Here is a 19,292-nt window from a genome sequence, read left to right on the forward strand (position 1 = left end):
ATTTAATAGAACACAAATAGATTTTTAGAGTTAAAGTCCAAACAGTCTACATTTCCCATAATGCAACACAGCAGAGCCTTGCAAATAAAAATGGTGTCATTTGATCAGAGTTTAAGAACGGCTGAAGTTTTTAACAGAGTTTCCAGCAGCGTCTGCTCGGCCGTCAAAGAGTTCGAGCTGCAGAGTTAATGTTTATTAAAGGTCACAGATGTTTTCAGAGGTCACGGGGGGATAACAAGTTTGTACATTTGTAAGGAAACAGTAAATGTTGAAGTCTGTAAATAAACTGTTTATTCAGAAGCTCTTCATCAAATGTACACAAGGAGAACGCGCCTGTGTCTGATCAGTCTGTTCAGGCGTGACTCAGAACGTCACCACTTTAGTCTGTTTGGGTTTGACTTTCTTCACGGGAACGTGGACGTCCTCGTAGTCGGCACTCATGTTGTTGGACAGCCAGGAAACGGTCACCGAGTTAGCTGCAGGACGAGGAAGTGAAGATGAAGAATGATGACCGTACAGATCAACAGAAACACGCTGTGCTTAAAGGCGGAGGAGACTCACTTGCAGCTTGGTGCTCCGGACAATCCTTCTGAAAATGTTCCACTGAGCCACAAACCCGACAGCAACCTCCTGCAAACACACAGACGACCACTTTAACAGATCCCTTTAATTTACGACCCTCAAAATCTCCACTTCCAAAAAACTGATCTATAAATACAACAGATTGATATTTTTTTCTGCATAAATCTCTTAAACAACTTCAGCCCTGCTCAAAATATATATAATATAATATATTGAGTAATTATCAGGAATTTAACCCTTTAAATGCCAGTTTGATTACATGATTCTGGCATTTAAAGGGTTAAATTCCTAAAAATGATTGAATGTTTGGTAGTTCTGAGCAGGGCTGAAGTTGTTTAAGAGATTTATGCAGAAAAACAAAGAAAAAAATATCAATCTGTTCTATTTATATATCAGTTTTTTAGTGACGTCAGAGGGTAGTAAACATGTTTCAGTGTTCTATTGATCTATTAAAACAAATAAAATGTTCATTCTAAAATGTGTCAAGAGAGACTTTCAGAGACAAAATGATGACCAGATGAAGAGGACACATTTGACCAAATGGACAGAAATGTCCATAGTGACACATGAGGGTTACAGGGATCAGTGAGCGGTGACGATGTGGATCTCAGCTCGTACCTTGTGCATAAAGTCCTTTTGGATTATCGGGGCAGCCCCGCGACAGATGTCCCGTCTGACCACAGATGAAACACTTAGCGTACGGATAATCCCCTGAAACAACATTCACTTGTTAATAAAGAGAGTTTGAATCAGAATGTGTCACAGACATCAGGTTCTCTGATCCTCACCCAGAGCCGGGTCCACTTTAGCCCGACACTTCTGGATCTCGTGCTCGGTGGAGCCGCAGCGGTAACAGATCCCTCGGCCCATCTCCTCGTCCCGCTCGGCCTCCGGGCAGTCGGCCAAACCGTGACCGGGCTTCCTGCAGTTAAAACACAGCTGGAAGGGAGGAGGGATCGAGGAGACAAGGAAAGGATTGAGAGGAAGGACGGGGGAAGCAAAGGAGGGAATATGAGGGCCAGGATTTAAAAACATCATCAAGGTCTCCTTCTTAGACTGGAACAAGGACTAAACCGATCTGAGGAGCTGCTGAAATATCTTTAAAACCAGAAAGCGGCTCGGTGTTTCAGATTTCACTTTATTATGGAGGATGTGAAGTCTCTCACCATGTTGCTCTTCTTGTCTGTCTGCCTCTTTATCCGTCGGTCCTCTCTTCTTCTGTCCTTCTTCAGGGCGGTCTCCACCTCCTCCCTGACCTCCCGTTCCTCCTCCCTCCCCCCTCTCTCTCCTTTGGGCAGCGGCCGTCCGCTCTGCTGCAGAAACTCCAGGAAGCCGTTCACGTCCTCGTTGTCGTAGTCCTTCTTCTTACGGTTTGGTTTCTTCACACCTGATCCCCCGGGCTGAGTCCCTCTCAGGTAGTCTCCTTGTCTGTTACCTGGGGGTCCTCCAGATCTACCTTGGTAACCCCCCCCTCCTCCTCTTCCTCTCCCCCCCCCCTCCTCCTCCTCCTCCTGCTGCCTTCAGTCGACTCCATGGAGTGGCCTCTGCTTCTTTGTGTTTGTGGACGTTGTTGGCTCTCGCCCACCTCGTCATGACTGCAGCCTCGGACTGAAAACAACAATGATGAAGTGTTTATTTCAGGTGGAATAGTTCAAAGGTCAAACTTTAAACACTAGACTGTTGAAAGACAATAAAGGAAGATTTAGTGAGGTTAAAACTCAGACAACACCACACCTGACAAACTGCTTCAACTTTTATCTCATTGAGCCGTTAAAGACGGTTTTGGAAGGCTTGAGATATTCTTGGGGACAGGTCTGCAGGTTTCCTGTGGGATTGGGAAACTTTATAGGAGCTGCTGTGGGTAGTAGATGTTTTATCTATTATACTGTAAAACAGGGTGTCCAAAGTGCGGCCTGAGGGCCATTTGCGGCCCTTGAGGGGATTTTTTGCGGCCCGTGACTTCAGATGAAGAATCAGAAGATTTTGATTAAGATCGGCACATTATCTTATTTTTATTTTTCAAGTTAACAAGCGCTGAACAATATTCCTAAAATAGAAAATGTTCAGGAACATGTATGTTGTTGTTTTTTTAAATCTACAGCTTTTACTATTTTCCACATTTTTTTGTAAACTATGAAAAAAAACGTATGCAAAGTTTTTGTAAACAAGCGGACTGTTGTTTAACCATTTAATGACCTGAGCTAAATGAACCACGTTACAGACTTGATTCTGAGGAAAAAACAAATAAAGTAGAACGAAGAAATCTAAATATTTGATTTCTTTTATTAAAGGGTTTCTTTAGCGAGCCTTTTCATTCTGATCTACAAAGCTTTACTATTTTAAAAACTATATTTTAAAAAACAAAACCTGTGGCCCGCGAGCGATTCTAACACGACTATTTTGGCCCACAAGAAAAGAAGTTTGGACACCTCTGGTTTAGAGACTATATGTTTGGTGAATCAGAGGTTTTATGAGCTTGTTTTGAATTCTGGGCTGGTTTTGATTGGCCATTTTGCAGGTTTTGTCACACTGACCTGGCAACCCGGGTCCACAATCCAAAGGTTTTCAGTTTCCTGTCACAGACGAGGAAATAAACAACAACATAAAGACATTTAAGAAGCTGAATAATCAGATGTTTTCTCTTATTCCTTTAATTAGCTGCTGAAATATTTGAATTACAGTTTAATTTATATTTTTAAACTCATCAGTAAATAAATCACAACAGGTTCAGAAAAAATGAGTACCAGACAATAAAGTCAGAAAAACCATCTGATAATAATAATAATAATAATAATAATAAACAATAATAATAATAATAATAATAATAAACAATAATAATAATAATAATAATAATAAAAACAGTTAAATTAAGAAAATACATTTCTATAATAAACATTTTTCTATTTGTAAAACATTTTGTGGAGCTAATTTTGTAATTTCTTGACATTTTTTCTAAACCAGCTAAAGTCAGACATATCTCAGTTCTTCAATTTTCTTAAATCATAAATATTTTAATATTTTTAGAATTATTTTATTTATTATTTGTGGAAGATTAAAGGAGAAAGTTTGAGTCAAACATTCTGTAAAGTCTTTCAGATGAAACATAATAGATCTGTACCAATGCTCAGGAGAAGCTGACACTTTAATGTAAAGTCATTAAAACACGAGAATAAGATTTTAATCAGAATAACAAACCAACTGCTAAAAGTCAGTTAGCATGTAGCAGCTAGCAGCTAGCTCAAGCTTCTTTTTTGAATAAATAAGTCGAGTTGTGATGTTAGCTGAAACAACGGGACAGCTGGTGATTAAACACACATGTTTCTATCAGAATGTGTTGTTAAAAAGGATTTTAAAAGGCGTAAATATCGTTACCTAACAGAGACTTCAGCCCATGTGTTTGGATTTATTCCGGAAGTGTTTCTTCTTCTTCTTCTACGGCTCAGCAACGCGAGTGTCCGGCACATTACCGCCACCGTCTGCCCCGGATGACTCATTTTAAATCCTTATTTATTAATCAAGTTTGGTCAATTAAAATAAAATAAAATGTACATTTTCTATATAAAGAGTTAGATCTTCTTCTTCAACAGCTTTTATTCTGAAATGTTTGACTATTTGTCAACTATATGTTGTTTTGTTTAGTTTCACAGCTGTGATATATGAGTAGAAATGTGTATTTTTTTATTTGTATTTAACCTTTATTAATATTATATTATATTAATATTATATTATATATATATATATATATATATATATATATATATATATACATATAATAGTAATATTTCCCTCTGAAATGTAGTAAATGATTCCTTCTTCTTTTAGTTATTACAGCATTTTAGACGCATCTCGGCGTGTTTCTGCCCTCCACAGGTAGATGAAATATAAATATGTATCTGGAGTTCATGGGTGGAGATACCAGGGGAGGGGAGGGTATTTTTTTTTACCAGAATCCCACTGTGACATCACAAGGAGAGCACATTTGAAACAGAGCTTCTCTGTGTTGTCAGACTTCTGCAGACCACAAAGGACTGGATGGTTTATTTCACATGTTGTGGGTCAGTAGACTCTCAGGTTACACACATATATGTTCAGAAACACTGTACAAGTGGACTTTTCAGAATATGTCCCCTTTAAAATATGTCGCCCTCTTTTTTCCTTCTCCAAAGTTTCTTGCCTTCCCCGACCTTCTTGATCAGGTCGGGAGGTCGATCTCCCTCCTCTGAGTCTGGTTTAACATCGACTTTCCACTACAATGCCCAAAGGATTACTAACAAGTCAGCTATGTGCCAAATGTTAAATGATGAACTAGATGTCTAACTGTGTCACATCCTCAGCTCCTGCCTCAGCACTCTCTGCTCTCTACAGACCTCAGTCTAAATGTTTCCTCCTCTCAGCTTCAGGACTAACAAGGCAGCTGCAGCTCACAGGTGATTTAAATGATCCTAACAAGGTGGGAGGACTCAGAAGCTTCAGTCTGTCTGAGATCATGCTGCAGCTGCTTCTCTCTGCTCTTCTCTTTGTTCCACACCTTCAAAATGGTAAGAAAGAAAACGACAGCGACCGCTCACTTTCTGCAAAAGCAAACGTTTGATTTGTTCTGTCATGTGTTTCAGTCGACGCTGGTCCCATTGAAGAGACCACAAAAGGTATGATCAAGATGTTTACGTATGTGAGGTGTGTGTGTTCTTTTACTGAACACCTGTGTGTGTTTTGTGTGTTCTTGCAGCGCCGCAGGGAGACGGGTTCATCAGAGCGTTGGAGTATATGAAGAAAACCCCCGAGACTTTAGACGGTGAGTGTTCAGACGAGTGAGGTTTCTTCTTTACCTGCATCAGATCTGCAGGTGAGAAGAAGAGGTCTTACAGGAAGGAAACATGTTCATCGAGTTTTTGTTGTTTCTTCTTCTTTTATTGTCACAGAGCTGATGACCAGAAACTACGCGCTGGCCGAGGGAGACCTCGTGCTGTCAGTAAGTGACCTTTAATTAAACATTAAGGAAACATGTTGAAGTGCTGGCTTCTCTGACAACAATGCAGCAGCCAGTATGTCCTCCTTCTAACTTTAGATTCTGCTCCTGAATGCTCTGGATTTGTTTGGACATAGGTAGGTTTAGTCCAGTGGTTTTCAAACTTTTTAGACTGTGTACCACCTCCAAAAATATTTGGCTCTCCAAGTACCATCATTATGGTAGATGTTAAAATACACTGTAGGCCTATTTCTACAACCTTACGCAGGAGGTTATTTATTATTGACTGTTTGCAGCCACACTATAGGACTATTAAGGGCTAGAACTGACACTTAAACTAACACAACTACAACTCTGACATTTACCCAAATCAAAAAAAAAAAATAGTGCAGCACAATAAAAATGAAAACTTTTATACCAACAACCTGTTTGAGAATATTTAGTCTCCACCTGTTGTCATCTAATGAGAGAGAGAGAGAGAAAAGGTAACATATCCTCCTCCTCTTCTTCAATGTAAATAAGTGTCAGAGTTTCTGTGTCTGTACCTTTAAATATGTAAATGAGCTGACCACGCCCCCTCTCTGGAAGGGCTTGGGTGGCTCGGGCTTTCTCGCTCCATGTCCTACTCTCCTGTAAGGACAGAGGCTGCAGCGGACTGCGCTCTCCTGTAAGGACAGAGGCTGCAGCGGACTGCGCTCTCCTTCAGGGACAGAGGCTGCAGCGGACTGCGCTCTCCTTCAGGGACAGAGGCTGCAGCGGACTGCGCTCTCCTTCAGGGACAGAGGCTGCAGCGGACTGCGCTCTCCTTTAGGGACAGAGGCTGCAGCGGACTGCGCTCTCCTTCAGGGACAGAGGCTGCAGCGGACTGCGCTCTCCTGTAAGGACAGAGGCTGCAGCGGACTGCGCTCTCCTTCAAGGACAGAGGCTGCAGCGGACTGCGCTCTCCTTCAAGGACAGAGGCTGCAGCGGACTGCGCTCTCCTTCAAGGACAGAGGCTGCAGCGGACTGCGCTCTCCTGTAAGGACAGAGGCTGCAGCGGACTGCGCTCTCCTTCAAGGACAGAGGATGAGAGAGAGACCGACCAATGACTTTCCTTAAATATGTGTAACTAAAATAAAACGCAAGATTTCTGAGCATTTATACCTCTAGCCGCCGCCTTCATATGGACGGCAGTTGAAAATGATAAATTTCTCTGGATTGTTTTCGCGTGTCATTTTATTTTTTATTAGTTATTGTTTCTATTTATAGACTTATAAAAAATATATTTAAAAAAAAAATATATATATATATATATGCGCGCAGGAGTTTAACAGAGCGACAGATAGATACATGCTCATTCTTGAGCCGGCAGAGAGAGGGGAACACCTGCGTGTCAAGGCCAGTCTGACGTCGGTGCCCACTAAGCCACAGCATCCACAAGCGCTGAGAAGGAGGCAGTGTCAGACAATCACGCACTGCAAGAAAAACATGACCATTGTCTCCTGCAAGGGGTGCAGGCGCCCTGTGAGAGGGAAGGGCGCCCTGTGAGAGGGAAGGGCGCCCTGTGAGAGGGAAGGGCACCCTGAGAGGGAAGGGCACCCTGAGAGGGAAGGGCACCCTGAGAGGGAAGGGCACCCTGTGAGAGGGAAGGGCACCCTGTGAGAGGGGAGTGCACCCTGAGAGGGAAGGGCACCCTGAGAGGGAAGGGCGCCCTGTGAGAGGGGAGTGCACCCTGTGAGAGGGGAGTGCGCCCTGTGAGAGGGAAGGGCACCCTGAGAGGGAAGGGCACCCTGAGAGGGAAGGGCACCCTGAGAGGGAAGGGCACCCTGAGAGGGAAGGGCACCCTGAGAGAGGGGAGTGCGCCCTGTGAGAGGGGAGTGCGCCCTGTGAGAGGGGAGTGCACCCTGTGAGAGGGGAGTGCGCCCTGTGAGAGGGGAGTGCACCGTAAAGGTTGAACACTTCTGCAGCAGGTTTGTGCGTCACGTGCCGCGGCGCTGCCCGCGGGTGCTGATCGTTCATTTGTTCATCTGTTTGTTTGTTCGCAGCTGCATCTGTTACGGAGTTCTGCAGTTCTTTTTGTAGGCTATATAGTTTGTCATGCCCATACATAGCCTTGTTGCTGTTTTTGGTGTGTTGGTCAATGATTTCCTCTGTCGGGGAAACAAACCCAGTTGCAGAGAGGAGGAGGAGCATCTGTGTTTATCTCTGTTTTTTTGCAGTGTTTTCATTAAAATGCATAGCCTAATATATCCAACAATATAATAGACTAATAAAAGTTATGTCTGTTTCATTTTTGTAGAATGTGTTTTAGAAACGGGAGACGTGGAGCAGCAGTAAAAAACGGCGCTCTAAAAAAGCCGACAGATATTGTAAATTGAAATGCGTCATTTAAAAGGTTACAAATCCTGTCTTATGCTGATAGCCTGTTTGGTTTGTAGATAAAACTAAGTTGTATTTAACTTCATCAAAAAAAATGTAGTATTTGTGTGCTTCTGAGCACAAACAGTTTCATTTGCATATGCCCTCTGAAAGACGGCTGCGGCGCTTGGAGGGGGGTCTAGACTGTTGGTGGTTCTCCTGGCTCCGTTATGTACAGCTGCTTGCTGTTGTTTCAGGACTGAAATAAAAACGGAATATCGAGCGGAACTTTTCAAAAGGTGAGGCATACTCCTGTTGTTGTATATGTCTGTGTGTGAACATAAAATGAGCAGATTAAAGTTGTTTGTTGCAAAAACTAGATTAATTTAGAGGAGAAAACACATTTGATATAAATACAACCCAATAGATAAAAGACAGATAAGAGTATGACCAAAAAAAAAAAATGTTGTTTTATGTTGAACAGGTTTTTTTTATATTGTGGCGAGTTCTTCAGACCACCACAGGGAGCCCGCATACCAGTTTGAGAACCACTGGTTTAGAAGAAACTTTAACATCTCGAGTGAAAAAGAACAACGGTGAAAAAAAATATCACTGAATCCTCATGTTGTCACCTTTAAAGGAGCAGTATGTAACGCTGACCCCTAGTGTTTGAAATGGGTACTGCATTCTAAATTCTAAACAGCTGTCCCCCCCTCCTCTCTAGAGTGGATGCTCACTCAGGTCACCATGTGGTGGACTCTGAAGCTTCAGTGTTTATCCAGCTCTGCATGGGTCTGTAAACCTTTCTGTGTTCTAACCTCTCTCCATTTTTCAAAAGCATCTCCAATATTGATCCTAGTTTGAGCACGTTTCTGCTCGTGGAGCTTATTAGAAACATGCAGAGGCTTTTTAGGTCGGGTACAATCACTTCTATCTGAACCACTTCTCTTGACCGCTTCCATCGCTGCAACACCTGTTGACCTGATAACTGCTCTCATATCTGACAAACCGAGGGGCGTCCAAAACGGCCATGTGGGGGGGGGTGGCCATCCTCCCTGTTGGAAGTTATTGATCTATTAGATCGACTTTGATCCAAACAAATCCAGAGCATTCAGGAGCAGAATCTAAAGTTAGAAGGAGGACATACTGGCTGCTGCATTGTTGTCAGAGAAGCCAGCACTTCAACATAGCATGTTTCCTTAATGATCAGAGAGTAAGATACCTTTATCATCTCACTCTCTACACAGCTCACTGATTGGACCTTTCATTTAATTAGACGGTAACTTTGCACCACTGGACTCTTAAGGGATCATGTAGGGAGCTTATGAGGATCTTACAGCTGGGTCAGAGTCAGTGATGAGGAGAGTAAAGTGAGCATGTTTCTCTTCCTGTCCCCTCAGAACGACAAGAATGCCGTGCAGTCCGTGTGGCCAACGCACGACATCGCCTACCTCATCAGCAAGGAGCTAGGTAGGACGGCGGTCTGGAATCCTGACGCAGCTTCACTGTCGGTCGTCTTTATCGCCATGGAGACCGTGTTTGTTGTTGTTTTTTCTTCCAGCCCACAGGACGAAGGACATCCTGTCTGGGATGGCGATGTTGTCCGAACACACGTGTTTGTCGTTTCACGAGCGAACGTCTGAGACGAACTACCTGCTGTTCAAAGACAGCAAAGGGTCAGACGCCGTATGACATCATCACTGTCACTTCACTCACAGACGATGAACTGTGACATTAAAAACCTGTTTGTTGTTCCAGCTGCGCGTCGTACGTGGGCTTCAGGGGAGGAGAGCAACCTGTGTTCATGGGGCCGCCGTGCATCGTGGGTAACATCGCCCATGAGATTCTCCACGCTCTGGGCTTCCAACACGAGCACACGAGGATGGACCGAGAGGAACACATCACCGTCATGTCGCACAACATCATGTCAGGTGACCACTGATGCACCAAACCCTCCGATGGTTACAGAGAGTTTGAGATACAGAATTCTACAATTCACTTAGCAGACTCTTTTCTCCAAAGCGACGTACATCAGAGAGTAAGAACAACACAAGTAAGGATCTAGAAAAAAGGGAACAATGTGAGTAAGAGCAAACGATCAGCTTTGAGTCTGATTGGACACACAGGTGCTGACAGGAAGTGACCAGAGGCAAAGCACAACATTGAGGGCAGTTCTTGAGAGCTCTAATCAGTATAGAAACCATCTTATAAGTCATCGTTATCAAACAAAAACCATCGTCATTACCATCATCATCATCAATAATATGGAGACCATCATCATTAAGTTAGTAGGTATTCATGAAAGAGCTGGGTCTTTAGCTTTTTCTTAAAGGTGCAGAGGGACTCTGCAGATCGAAAGATAAATCATCTGAGACGCTCAGAGAGAGACTTTAAGTTTCCTTCAAAAGAATCCAGGGAGAGTTTTCTGAAGTTTCAGAAGTATTCACATTCATTACTCAGAAGTATAGATAGTAGGGTTTAAAAAAGACTTCTGTAGAAGTATCAACTTAAGCTTTTTACTCAAGTAAAAGTAATGTAAGGGGACAAAAGCTTAGGCCGCACCACAGGGGTCTATAGTGCTCTACACCACCTCCCAAAAAAAACATTTTTCTAAAGGCCATAATGACTATAATGTTATATTAAAATGTTACAGAGTCCATATTCTGCCCTTTTTGAGGTTCTTATATTTAATCTATGTTCCTACTTTTGTACGTTCACAATAGATAAAGTTTTAAAAAGTGTCTGTTTTCATGAACTGCTCTTCCTTGCTCCCTCTCCGCTCTGAGTCCGTCAGCTACACTCTGTTGAGCCCACACTGTTAGACCCCATGTGGGCCAAGTCCGCTCTGATTGGACACATGGAAAACACACTCAAGAGCATATAAAACCAGAAAACGAAGAACATGGGACCTTTAATGTTGAAACATTTGGGATGCACCTGTTTTGAAAATGAACGCATTTTAGTACAAATACATTAAAGAAGCATATATGTACTGAGCATTAACATGTGTAGAGGGACAAACTGGTGACATACACATAACAAATGAGGCACAAAAAAAACAGACAAGGTCAGGACAACTCCAAAATACAATAAAAAAAAATAAATAAAGACGGCAAAATACTAAGACATCAACAGACACGCATCAGACTACAACCAGCAAAACTATATGAAATACCTGAGGAAGGGGAGGGAGAGAAGGTGCTTTGTAAGGGGGAAAGTTGAGCAGTATGTGAAAGTTTGTGTAATGATTCTGTTTTAGGGGTAGTTGACTGCAGCCGGGGTTTAGGGGTTGATTTGATTGGAGGGGAGGATGGAGGGAGAGGCGAAGCTATTCTTTTTCTTTTCTTAGCTTCAGTCTTTTAATAAACTGCTGAGACATTAAGCTCCTCCCACAGAGGATACAGGTGAGAACAGAGACGGTCAAACGTCGCAGGGCCGAGCTGGATCACCTGATCTCTGTTTGTTTCACTGATTCCTCATGTTTGTGTTTCAGGGATGGAGAAGAACTTCCAGAAGAAATCTGGAGAGACGTTTGGACTTCCCTATGACATCACCTCCATCATGCACTACGGCAGGTAGCGTCCGACTACGAAGACAGGAAGAGAGTTTCCTTCTTCTGTCCTCGTCACTCACTTTGAATTTGTCTGTTTTTTTTTTCAGTGCCTTTTTCTCGGCCAACCATCTGCCCACCATCGTGTCAAAAGGTGAGGAGACGAAGATGAGGATGGGACAGAGAGACAGACTGACGGAGAGAGACATCGAGAGAGTCGCACGGCTGTACGGCTGCGGTGAGAGACGGTTTAATGTGTTCTGAGTTTAAAAGAGATGACAAGGAGGCCGGTGCAGGAAGAGGAGGAGACGAGGAGGCCGGTGCAGGAAGAGGAGGAGACGAGGAGGCCGGTGCAGGAAGAGGAGGAGACGAGGAGGCCGGTGCAGGAAGAGGAGGAGACGAGGAGGCCGGTGCAGGAAGAGGAGGAGACAAGGAGGCCGGTGCAGGAAGAGGAGGAGACAAGGAGGCCGGTGCAGGAAGAGGAGGAGACGAGGAGGCCGGTGCAGGAAGAGGAGGAGACGAGGAGGCCGGTGCAGGAAGAGGAGGAGGCCGGTGCAGGAAGAGGAGGAGGAGGAGACGAGGAGGCCGGTGCAGGAAGAGGAGGAGGAGGAGGAGACGAGGAGGCCGGTGCAGGAAGAGGAGGAGACGAGGAGGCCGGTGCAGGAAGAGGAGGAGGCCGGTGCAGGAAGAGGAGGAGGAGGAGGAGACGAGGAGGCCGGTGCAGGAAGAGGAGGAGGCCGGTGCAGGAAGAGGAGGAGGAGGAGGAGACGAGGAGGCCGGTGCAGGAAGAGGAGGAGGCCGGTGCAGGAAGAGGAGGAGACGAGGAGGCCGGTGCAGGAAGAGGAGGAGACAAGGAGGCCGGTGCAGGAAGAGGAGGAGACAAGGAGGCCGGTGCAGGAAGAGGAGGAGACAAGGAGGCCGGTGCAGGAAGAGGAGGAGACAAGGAGGCCGGTGCAGGAAGAGGAGGAGACGAGGAGGCCGGTGCAGGAAGAGGAGGAGACGAGGAGGCCGGTGGAGGAAGAGGAGGAGACAAGGAGGCCGGTGCAGGAAGAGGAAGAGGAGGAGACGAGGAGGCCGGTGCAGGAAGAGGAGGAGACAAGGAGGCCGGTGCAGGAAGAGGAAGAGGAGGAGACGAGGAGGCCGGTGCAGGAAGAGGAGGAGACAAGGAGGCCGGTGGAGGAAGAGGAGGAGACAAGGAGGCCGGTGCAAGAAGAGGAAGAGGAGGAGACGAGGAGGCCGGTGCAGGAAGAGGAGGAGACAAGGAGGCCGGTGCAGGAAGAGGAAGAGGAGGAGACGAGGAGGCCGGTGCAGGAAGAGGAGGAGACAAGGAGGCCGGTGCAGGAAGAGGAGGAGACGAGGAGGCCGGTGCAGGAAGAGGAGGAGACGAGGAGGCCGGTGCAGGAAGAGGAGGAGACGAGGAGGCCGGTGCAGGAAGAGGAGGAGACGAGGAGGCTGGTGCAGGAAGAGGAGGAGGCCGGTGCAGGAAGAGGAGACGAGGAGGCCGGTGCAGGAAGAGGAGACGAGGAGGCCGGTGCAGGAAGAGGAGGAGACGAGGAGGCCGGTGCAGGAAGAGGAGGAGACGAGGAGGCCGGTGCAGGAAGAGGAGACGAGGAGGCCGGTGCAGGAAGAGGAGACGAGGAGGCCGGTGCAGGAAGAGGAGGAGACGAGGAGGCCGGTGCAGGAAGAGGAGGAGGCCGGTGCAGGAAGAGGAGGAGACGAGGAGGCCGGTGCAGGAAGAGGAGGAGACGAGGAGGAGGAGGAGACGAGGAGGCCGGTGCAGGAAGAGGAGGAGACGAGGAGGCCGGTGCAGGAAGAGGAGGAGGCCGGTGCAGGAAGAGGAGGAGGCTGGTGCAGGAAGAGGAGGAGACTAGGAGGCCGGTGCAGGAAGAGGAGGAGACGAGGAGGCCGGTGCAGGAAGAGGAGGAGACAAGGAGGCTGGTGCATGAAGAGGAGGAGACGAGGAGGCTGGTGCAGGAAGAGGAGGAGACAAGGAGGCTGGTGCAGGAAGAGGAGGAGACGAGGAGGCCGGTGCAGGAAGAGGAGGAGACGAGGAGGCCGGTGGAGGAAGAGGAGGAGACAAGGAGGCCGGTGCAGGAAGAGGAGGAGGAGGAGACAAGGAGGCTGGTGCATGAAGAGGAGGAGACTAGGAGGCCAGTGCAGGAAGAGGAGGAGACAAGGAGGCCGGTGCAGGAAGAGGAAGAGGAGGAGACAAGGAGGCTGGTGCATGAAGAGGAGGAGACTAGGAGGCCAGTGCAGGAAGAGGAGGAGACGAGGAGGCCGGTGCAGGAAGAGGAGGAGACGAGGAGGCCGGTGGAGGAAGAGGAGGAGACGAGGAGGCCGGTGCAGGAAGAGGAAGAGGAGGAGACGAAGAGGCCGGTGGAGGAAGAGGAGGAGACGAGGAGGCCGGTGCAGGAAGAGGAGGAGACAAGGAGGCCGGTGCAGGAAGAGGAGGAGACAAGGAGGCCGGTGCAGGAAGAGGAGGAGACAAGGAGACTAATTTTTAAATTTTCACAAAAACTTGAATCCATCTGTTTCCTTGCTCTGATCTGAGGTCAGGTCTCATTAGAAGTGGACTCCCTCTCACAGCATCGTCTTCCAGCTCCTCCTGTTGAACTCTGAGGCGTTCCCAGGACAGGATGGAGATTTTGAATCCCTCCAGTGAGCTCTGGGTCAACCCCGGGGGTCTCCTCCCAGAAAAAACCTCCAAAGGGAGGAGACCAGGAGGATCCTGATCAGATACCTGAACCACCTCACCTGGCTCCTTTCAATGTGAAGGAGTAGCGGCTCTACTCCAAGCTCCTCCCCCTGAATGTCTAAGCTCCTCCCCCTCTCTCTAAGTCTGAGTCCAGAGGAGACTCATTTCAGATGCTTGTATCTGTGATCTCATTCTTTCAGTCTGGACTCACAGCTCGTGACGACTGAGCGGTAAACCTTCAGGCTCAGCTCGCTCTTCATCACGATGTCCATCTTACACTCACTGTGGACGAAACACAGAGACTTAAACTCCTTCATCCTGGGTCAAAGACTCCCTCCCCACCTGGAGGGAGGAACACATTTTCTATTGTATTTTTTTTTGTTTAACTGATGTAAATATGTTTGATTTTTAACTTCTGTTTTTAATAATCATATTCCTGTTTTCTTGAGCTGCTGTAATGCAAAAATTTCCCCTATGGGGGATCAATAAAGTTTATCTTTATCTTATGACAAACTTAAGTCTGATGTGTCATCTGTTGTTTGTAACACATGAACTCTGCTCTCTTTTCTCTGCAGACGTCACAAAAAGCAAATGAGCGGTGAGGGAGGTAAAGAGGAGGACTTGAACATCAACACATGCCCTTTGTTCATCTGCAGCCCTGCAGCAGCCCACCACCGCCACAGGAGGGCGCCACAGCACCAGCTGAGAGACTGAACTGAACCTTTTATGAATAAAAACAACAGACCTGCATGTGATGGCTCTGTCTTAATGAATGTGTTTGACAGAAGGTGGTGAGAGCGTCACTCATAGTTTAATAACTCATCAGATCATAAATGTTCTCTAACATTGTAACTCTCCTGGTAGCTTTTTAGCTCTAAACAGAGTTCAGGGACCTTTTATTTTTTTTTCTCTGAGGAAAGTGTTTATTCACTTAAGGAAATATGTGGCACAGAATTGTTTCTCTTCTCCAACTTTCAAATTTCCCCTCCAAATCCACACAGTGCTCCTTTAATGTCAACACAACTTTCTATGAAACTTAACTTTTCACAAAGCGCTGAAGGACATGAGGAAGAACTCTGAGCCGATCGAACAGGCGAGAGTCACGACCTGTTTACTGAGGACGAAGATGACGTCAATACTTTATTTGTCCACCAGGGGGACATTTGTTGTCACAGCCTTGCACAGCTGGTACACAGGTATACACACCTTTAGAGACTCTTCAGAGGAGGATCATTTTTTATCATTTAAAGTTCTTTACTTAAGTTCAGCTTTAAAGACAGCTTACAGTATGCGTCAACATTTTAACAGACAATTGCAACATCTGACAAAAAAAAACAAAACAGGCAGAGAACAACAACAAAACACAAACAAGGTCACAGGAAGTATATATCGTATAGCTACAGAGGGGTGAAGAGAGGGGTGTACTTAGGGAGGTATTATTTTCTGGTTACGTAGCCTGCTCTGTTTGTCTTCGGAGTGTGTTTTTAGTCAGTCTTTATAATGTCCAAAATGTCTTTCCATATGTGTTGGTCTTCCTTGTATTCGTCAACCAGGTTAGAGTCTGCACCTTCCACTGAAACAGCCTCCAGAAATGAATGTAACCATAGATCATGATTCAGTTTTCCTGTTTCTTTCCAGTGGCTAGCACTCAGTCTCTTGGCCGTCATACATCCGGTTGTTATTATTTGCTTATTTTGTTTTAACCAAGTTCCTTGAGGTGCATAGTTAAGAAAACAGAGGATCATCATTTGAAGTAAGCGTCATCAGGTCAGCGCTGCGCGGGATCATCACAGACCAGCTGAACTCCTCCGCTCCTCTCTGACCTCGTTTGTCAAAAGTGAACGCTCCGTCCTCATAAATCATGAGCTGTGGTCGTGCAGAGGACCCCGAGCTAAAGGAACACGTCACTAATGAGTGATGGAAGATGACAGATAAACGATCAGCTCAGTGTTTGAGTGCAGCAGGATGATAAAGACTGTGTGCGTATTAAAAAGCCTCCGCTCGTTAATTCAGTGATCCTCACTCTGCAGGGCGTGCACAGCCAACTTCTTGAAATGACCGCCGGGGAAGAAATGTCACAACTTCAACTGACGAGTTGTGTGGCGTCACCTGTACAGCAGTGACTGGAGAGAGAGCAGCATTCCTCAGCTCCTGGCGGCGTGAAGACGCCACCTGGAAACGACAGGCCGCACCACAAAGAGCGGCGTGCTGACTTCTGCCTCGTTGAAGACGAACACAGATCAGAGTCACTCAATGAAATGATTGCAGGTTTAGAAGGAAAAAACATTTTCTTGAACGTTTTTAATCTCGAGGAGAATCTTCATGTTGTCACCTTTAAAGGAGCAGTATGTAACTCTGACCCCTAGTGTTTAAAATGGGTACTGCAGTCTAAATTCTAAACATCATAGAGATCTGTCTCCCCCCCCCCCCTCACTCAGGTCCCCATGTGGTGGACTCTGAAGCTTCAGTGTTTATCCAGCTCTGCATGGGTCTGTAAACCTTTCTGTGTTCTAACCTCTCTCCATTTTTCAAAAGCATCTCCAATATTGATCCTAGTTTGAGCACGTTTCTGCTCGTGGAGCTTATTAGAAACATGCAGAGGCTTTTTAGGTCGGGTACAATCACTTCTATCTGAACCACTTCTCTTGACCGCTTCCATCGCTGCAACACCTGTTGACCTGATAACTGCTCTCATATCTGACAAACTGAGGGGTGTCCAAAACGGCCGTGTGGGGGGCGTGTCTTAAAAGCGCCTACCTTCTCTGGTCCAAACAAATCCAGAGCATTCAGGAGCAGAATCTAAAGTTTGAAGGAGGACATACTGGCTGCTGCATTGTTGTCAGAGAAGCCAGCACTTCAACATAGCATGTTTCCTTAATGATCAGAGAGTAAGATACCTTTATCATCTCACTCTCTACACAGCTCACTGATTCAGATCTGTTTTTTGATTCTTGCCTTCAGTGTAGCTGATGTTTTAGTTTTTGCTTCAGAATGTGTTAATGGATGATTTAATCACCTGTTTGGTTTCTTTGATACCTATAATTATAAAAGAGCAATCTGGAGCAATGTTTTTTGTCCTCATTGTGTCACCATAATTACTTGTCCCTGTTCCCTGACTGGTCCTCTGTTTGTCTTCCGTCTCATGCCAGAGTCAGACGGCACGCTCAGCAGCAGCACGTCAATATTTGGTCGTCAGCTGATGTTGGGAGAACGCAGCTTTCTTAAATGTTGAACACACTGAAGCTACGTTCTCAGTCTCCAGTGAACCCGTGTGCAAAGAGACAGAAACAGAGTTGTTAATGCAATGTCCTCAATAAAGATAAAACCTGAAAATATTCACAATAAGGCGTGTAGCTGACCTGATTGACAGTTATATGCAACTGTTCTGATATTTTCTCAAACCAACACGACGTGATCAACAGTTAAATTATTTGCATAGTTAAATTTACAGACAGGTTGGAGCTCAGACAGACAGTGAGGGGAGATATAACCCCACCCCCCCGGTGTTTCAAATGTTGCTGTCGGTGTTTTCTGCTCTCTCTCAGTTTTTAAAGTTACTTATCAAGCGAAAGAGAGAGAGAGAGAGAGAGAGAGAGGGGGAGGGATAGAGAGAGAGAGAGAGAGAGAGAGAGAGGGGGGGGGGGAAGAAGCGCACAGCTGGAGTGAGGAGCGTTTGGAGAAGCTGCGCGTAAAAAGCGCGTCCTCCTTTATCCGGTAACATCCGCATCAGTTCGTCCACATCATCCTCAGCGAGCAGATCCGTCTCCAGAGTCCGGACAGAGAGCATCACACCGGGGCGTGGAAGAGGAGCACATATCGCGGATGTATCACCTTTAACTCATCAGGATCTACTTTTACTGATTCTTTTTGATTTGCACTCAGATCGAATTTGGATTATTTGTCTTCTCTGTTCTTCAGTCCGGACTCTGCGCTGATAAAAAGCTGTTTGTGGAGATCAGAGGATTCAGTTAACTCTCACTCTCTCTCTCTCTCTCTCTCTCTCTCTCTCTCTCTCCCTTTCATCGATATTCTGCAGATTCCTGTGAAGATAATAAACTTATAGCGCTCCTGGCGCGGAATGATGTAAAGACGCACCTCGAGAGGAGATCTGCATATTCAAGTGAGTTTATGTTTTAATGATCTCTTCGGGGTTTAATCATGAGGTTTGTGTTATTTTAAAATCAGGTTTAAGTATTAGTTAACTGTCATTCTAATGAAACATACAGAAAACCTTTCTTCCTGTGAGGACGATTTGAATCAACCAAACTCAGAACACCGTCACAGTTTGGATCTTTGCTCTGGAGAGTGTGAGAGGTTTTAAATCTGAGGAGCAAACAGCTCACTAATAAAACGTAGTTTGATCCAAAGAAAGAGGAGCAGAGATTAAATATAAAGATGAATTTGGGGAGAATGATAAGAACAATGCAACTCGATCAGAAAAAGGTTTTTGTCCTGAAAACTGACACACTTTAAATCTTCTATGATAACAAATATTTCTCTTCAGTGAGGGTTTTAATTCTTAATAAAAATGTCCACAAAGTGTCCATCTGTCCCTCTTTCTGCCTCATTGCTGACTGTGCAACAACAGGAGTTTGATTGTATTTACTGTGTATGTATGTGCACAGCAGACTGCAGCCTCTGTCCTTAAAGGAGAGCGCAGTGTGCTGCAGCCTCTGTCCTTAAAGGAGAGCGCAGTCCGCTGCAGCCTCTGTCCTTAAAGGAGAGTGTAGTCCGCTGCAGCCTCTGTCCTTAAAGGAGAGCGCAGTCCGCTGCAGCCTCTGTCCTTAAAGGAGAGCGCAGTCCGCAGTCCGCTGCAGCCTCTGTCCTTAAAGGAGAGCGCAGTCCGCTGCAGCCTCTGTCCTTACAGGAGAGCGCAGTCCGCTGCAGCCTCTGTCCTTAAAGGAGAGCGTAGTCCGCTGCAGCCTCTGTCCTTGAAGGAGAGCGCAGTCCGCTGCAGCCTCTGTCCTTACAGGAGAGCGCAGTCCGCTGCAGCCTCTGTCCTTAAAGGAGAGCGTAGTCCGCTGCAGCCTCTGTCCTTACAGGAGAGCGCAGTCCGCTGCAGCCTCTGTCCTTACAGGAGAGCGCAGTCCGCTGCAGCCTCTGTCCTTGAAGGAGAGCGCAGTCCGCTGCAGCCTCTGTCCTTACAGGAGAGCGCAGTCCGC

At 46.1% G+C, this 19,292-nt stretch overlaps 2 protein-coding genes across 2 annotated transcripts; one reads left to right on the forward strand and one right to left on the reverse strand.

Moving 5' to 3' along the window:
* Nucleotides 1–268: 268 nt before the first annotated feature.
* On the reverse strand, nucleotides 269–4,053 carry LOC110003676 (zinc finger, CCHC domain containing 9). The gene is given in 8 exon segments (XM_065965918.1): nucleotides 269–476; nucleotides 562–630; nucleotides 1,201–1,293; nucleotides 1,371–1,521; nucleotides 1,749–2,072; nucleotides 2,074–2,190; nucleotides 3,117–3,155; nucleotides 3,955–4,053. Coding segments are annotated over 6 exon segments (852 nt in total). The 5' UTR covers nucleotides 2,176–2,190; nucleotides 3,117–3,155; nucleotides 3,955–4,053; the 3' UTR covers nucleotides 269–363.
* An 866-nt stretch (nucleotides 4,054–4,919) lies between these two features.
* On the forward strand, nucleotides 4,920–14,880 carry LOC110003677 (zinc metalloproteinase nas-4). Its single transcript, XM_020659227.3, has 10 exons — nucleotides 4,920–5,120; nucleotides 5,196–5,228; nucleotides 5,309–5,374; nucleotides 5,502–5,551; nucleotides 9,286–9,355; nucleotides 9,447–9,561; nucleotides 9,644–9,816; nucleotides 11,379–11,460; nucleotides 11,546–11,673; nucleotides 14,706–14,880. Exons 1-10 carry the CDS (start codon nucleotides 5,069–5,071, stop codon nucleotides 14,723–14,725), a joined length of 789 nt encoding a protein of 262 aa, XP_020514883.1. The 5' UTR covers nucleotides 4,920–5,068; the 3' UTR covers nucleotides 14,726–14,880.
* The last annotated feature ends 4,412 nt before the right edge of the window (nucleotides 14,881–19,292 follow it).

The sequence above is a fragment of the Labrus bergylta genome, chromosome 17 (genome assembly GCF_963930695.1).
Source record: "Labrus bergylta chromosome 17, fLabBer1.1, whole genome shotgun sequence".
Classification (NCBI taxonomy): domain Eukaryota; kingdom Metazoa; phylum Chordata; class Actinopteri; order Labriformes; family Labridae; genus Labrus; species Labrus bergylta.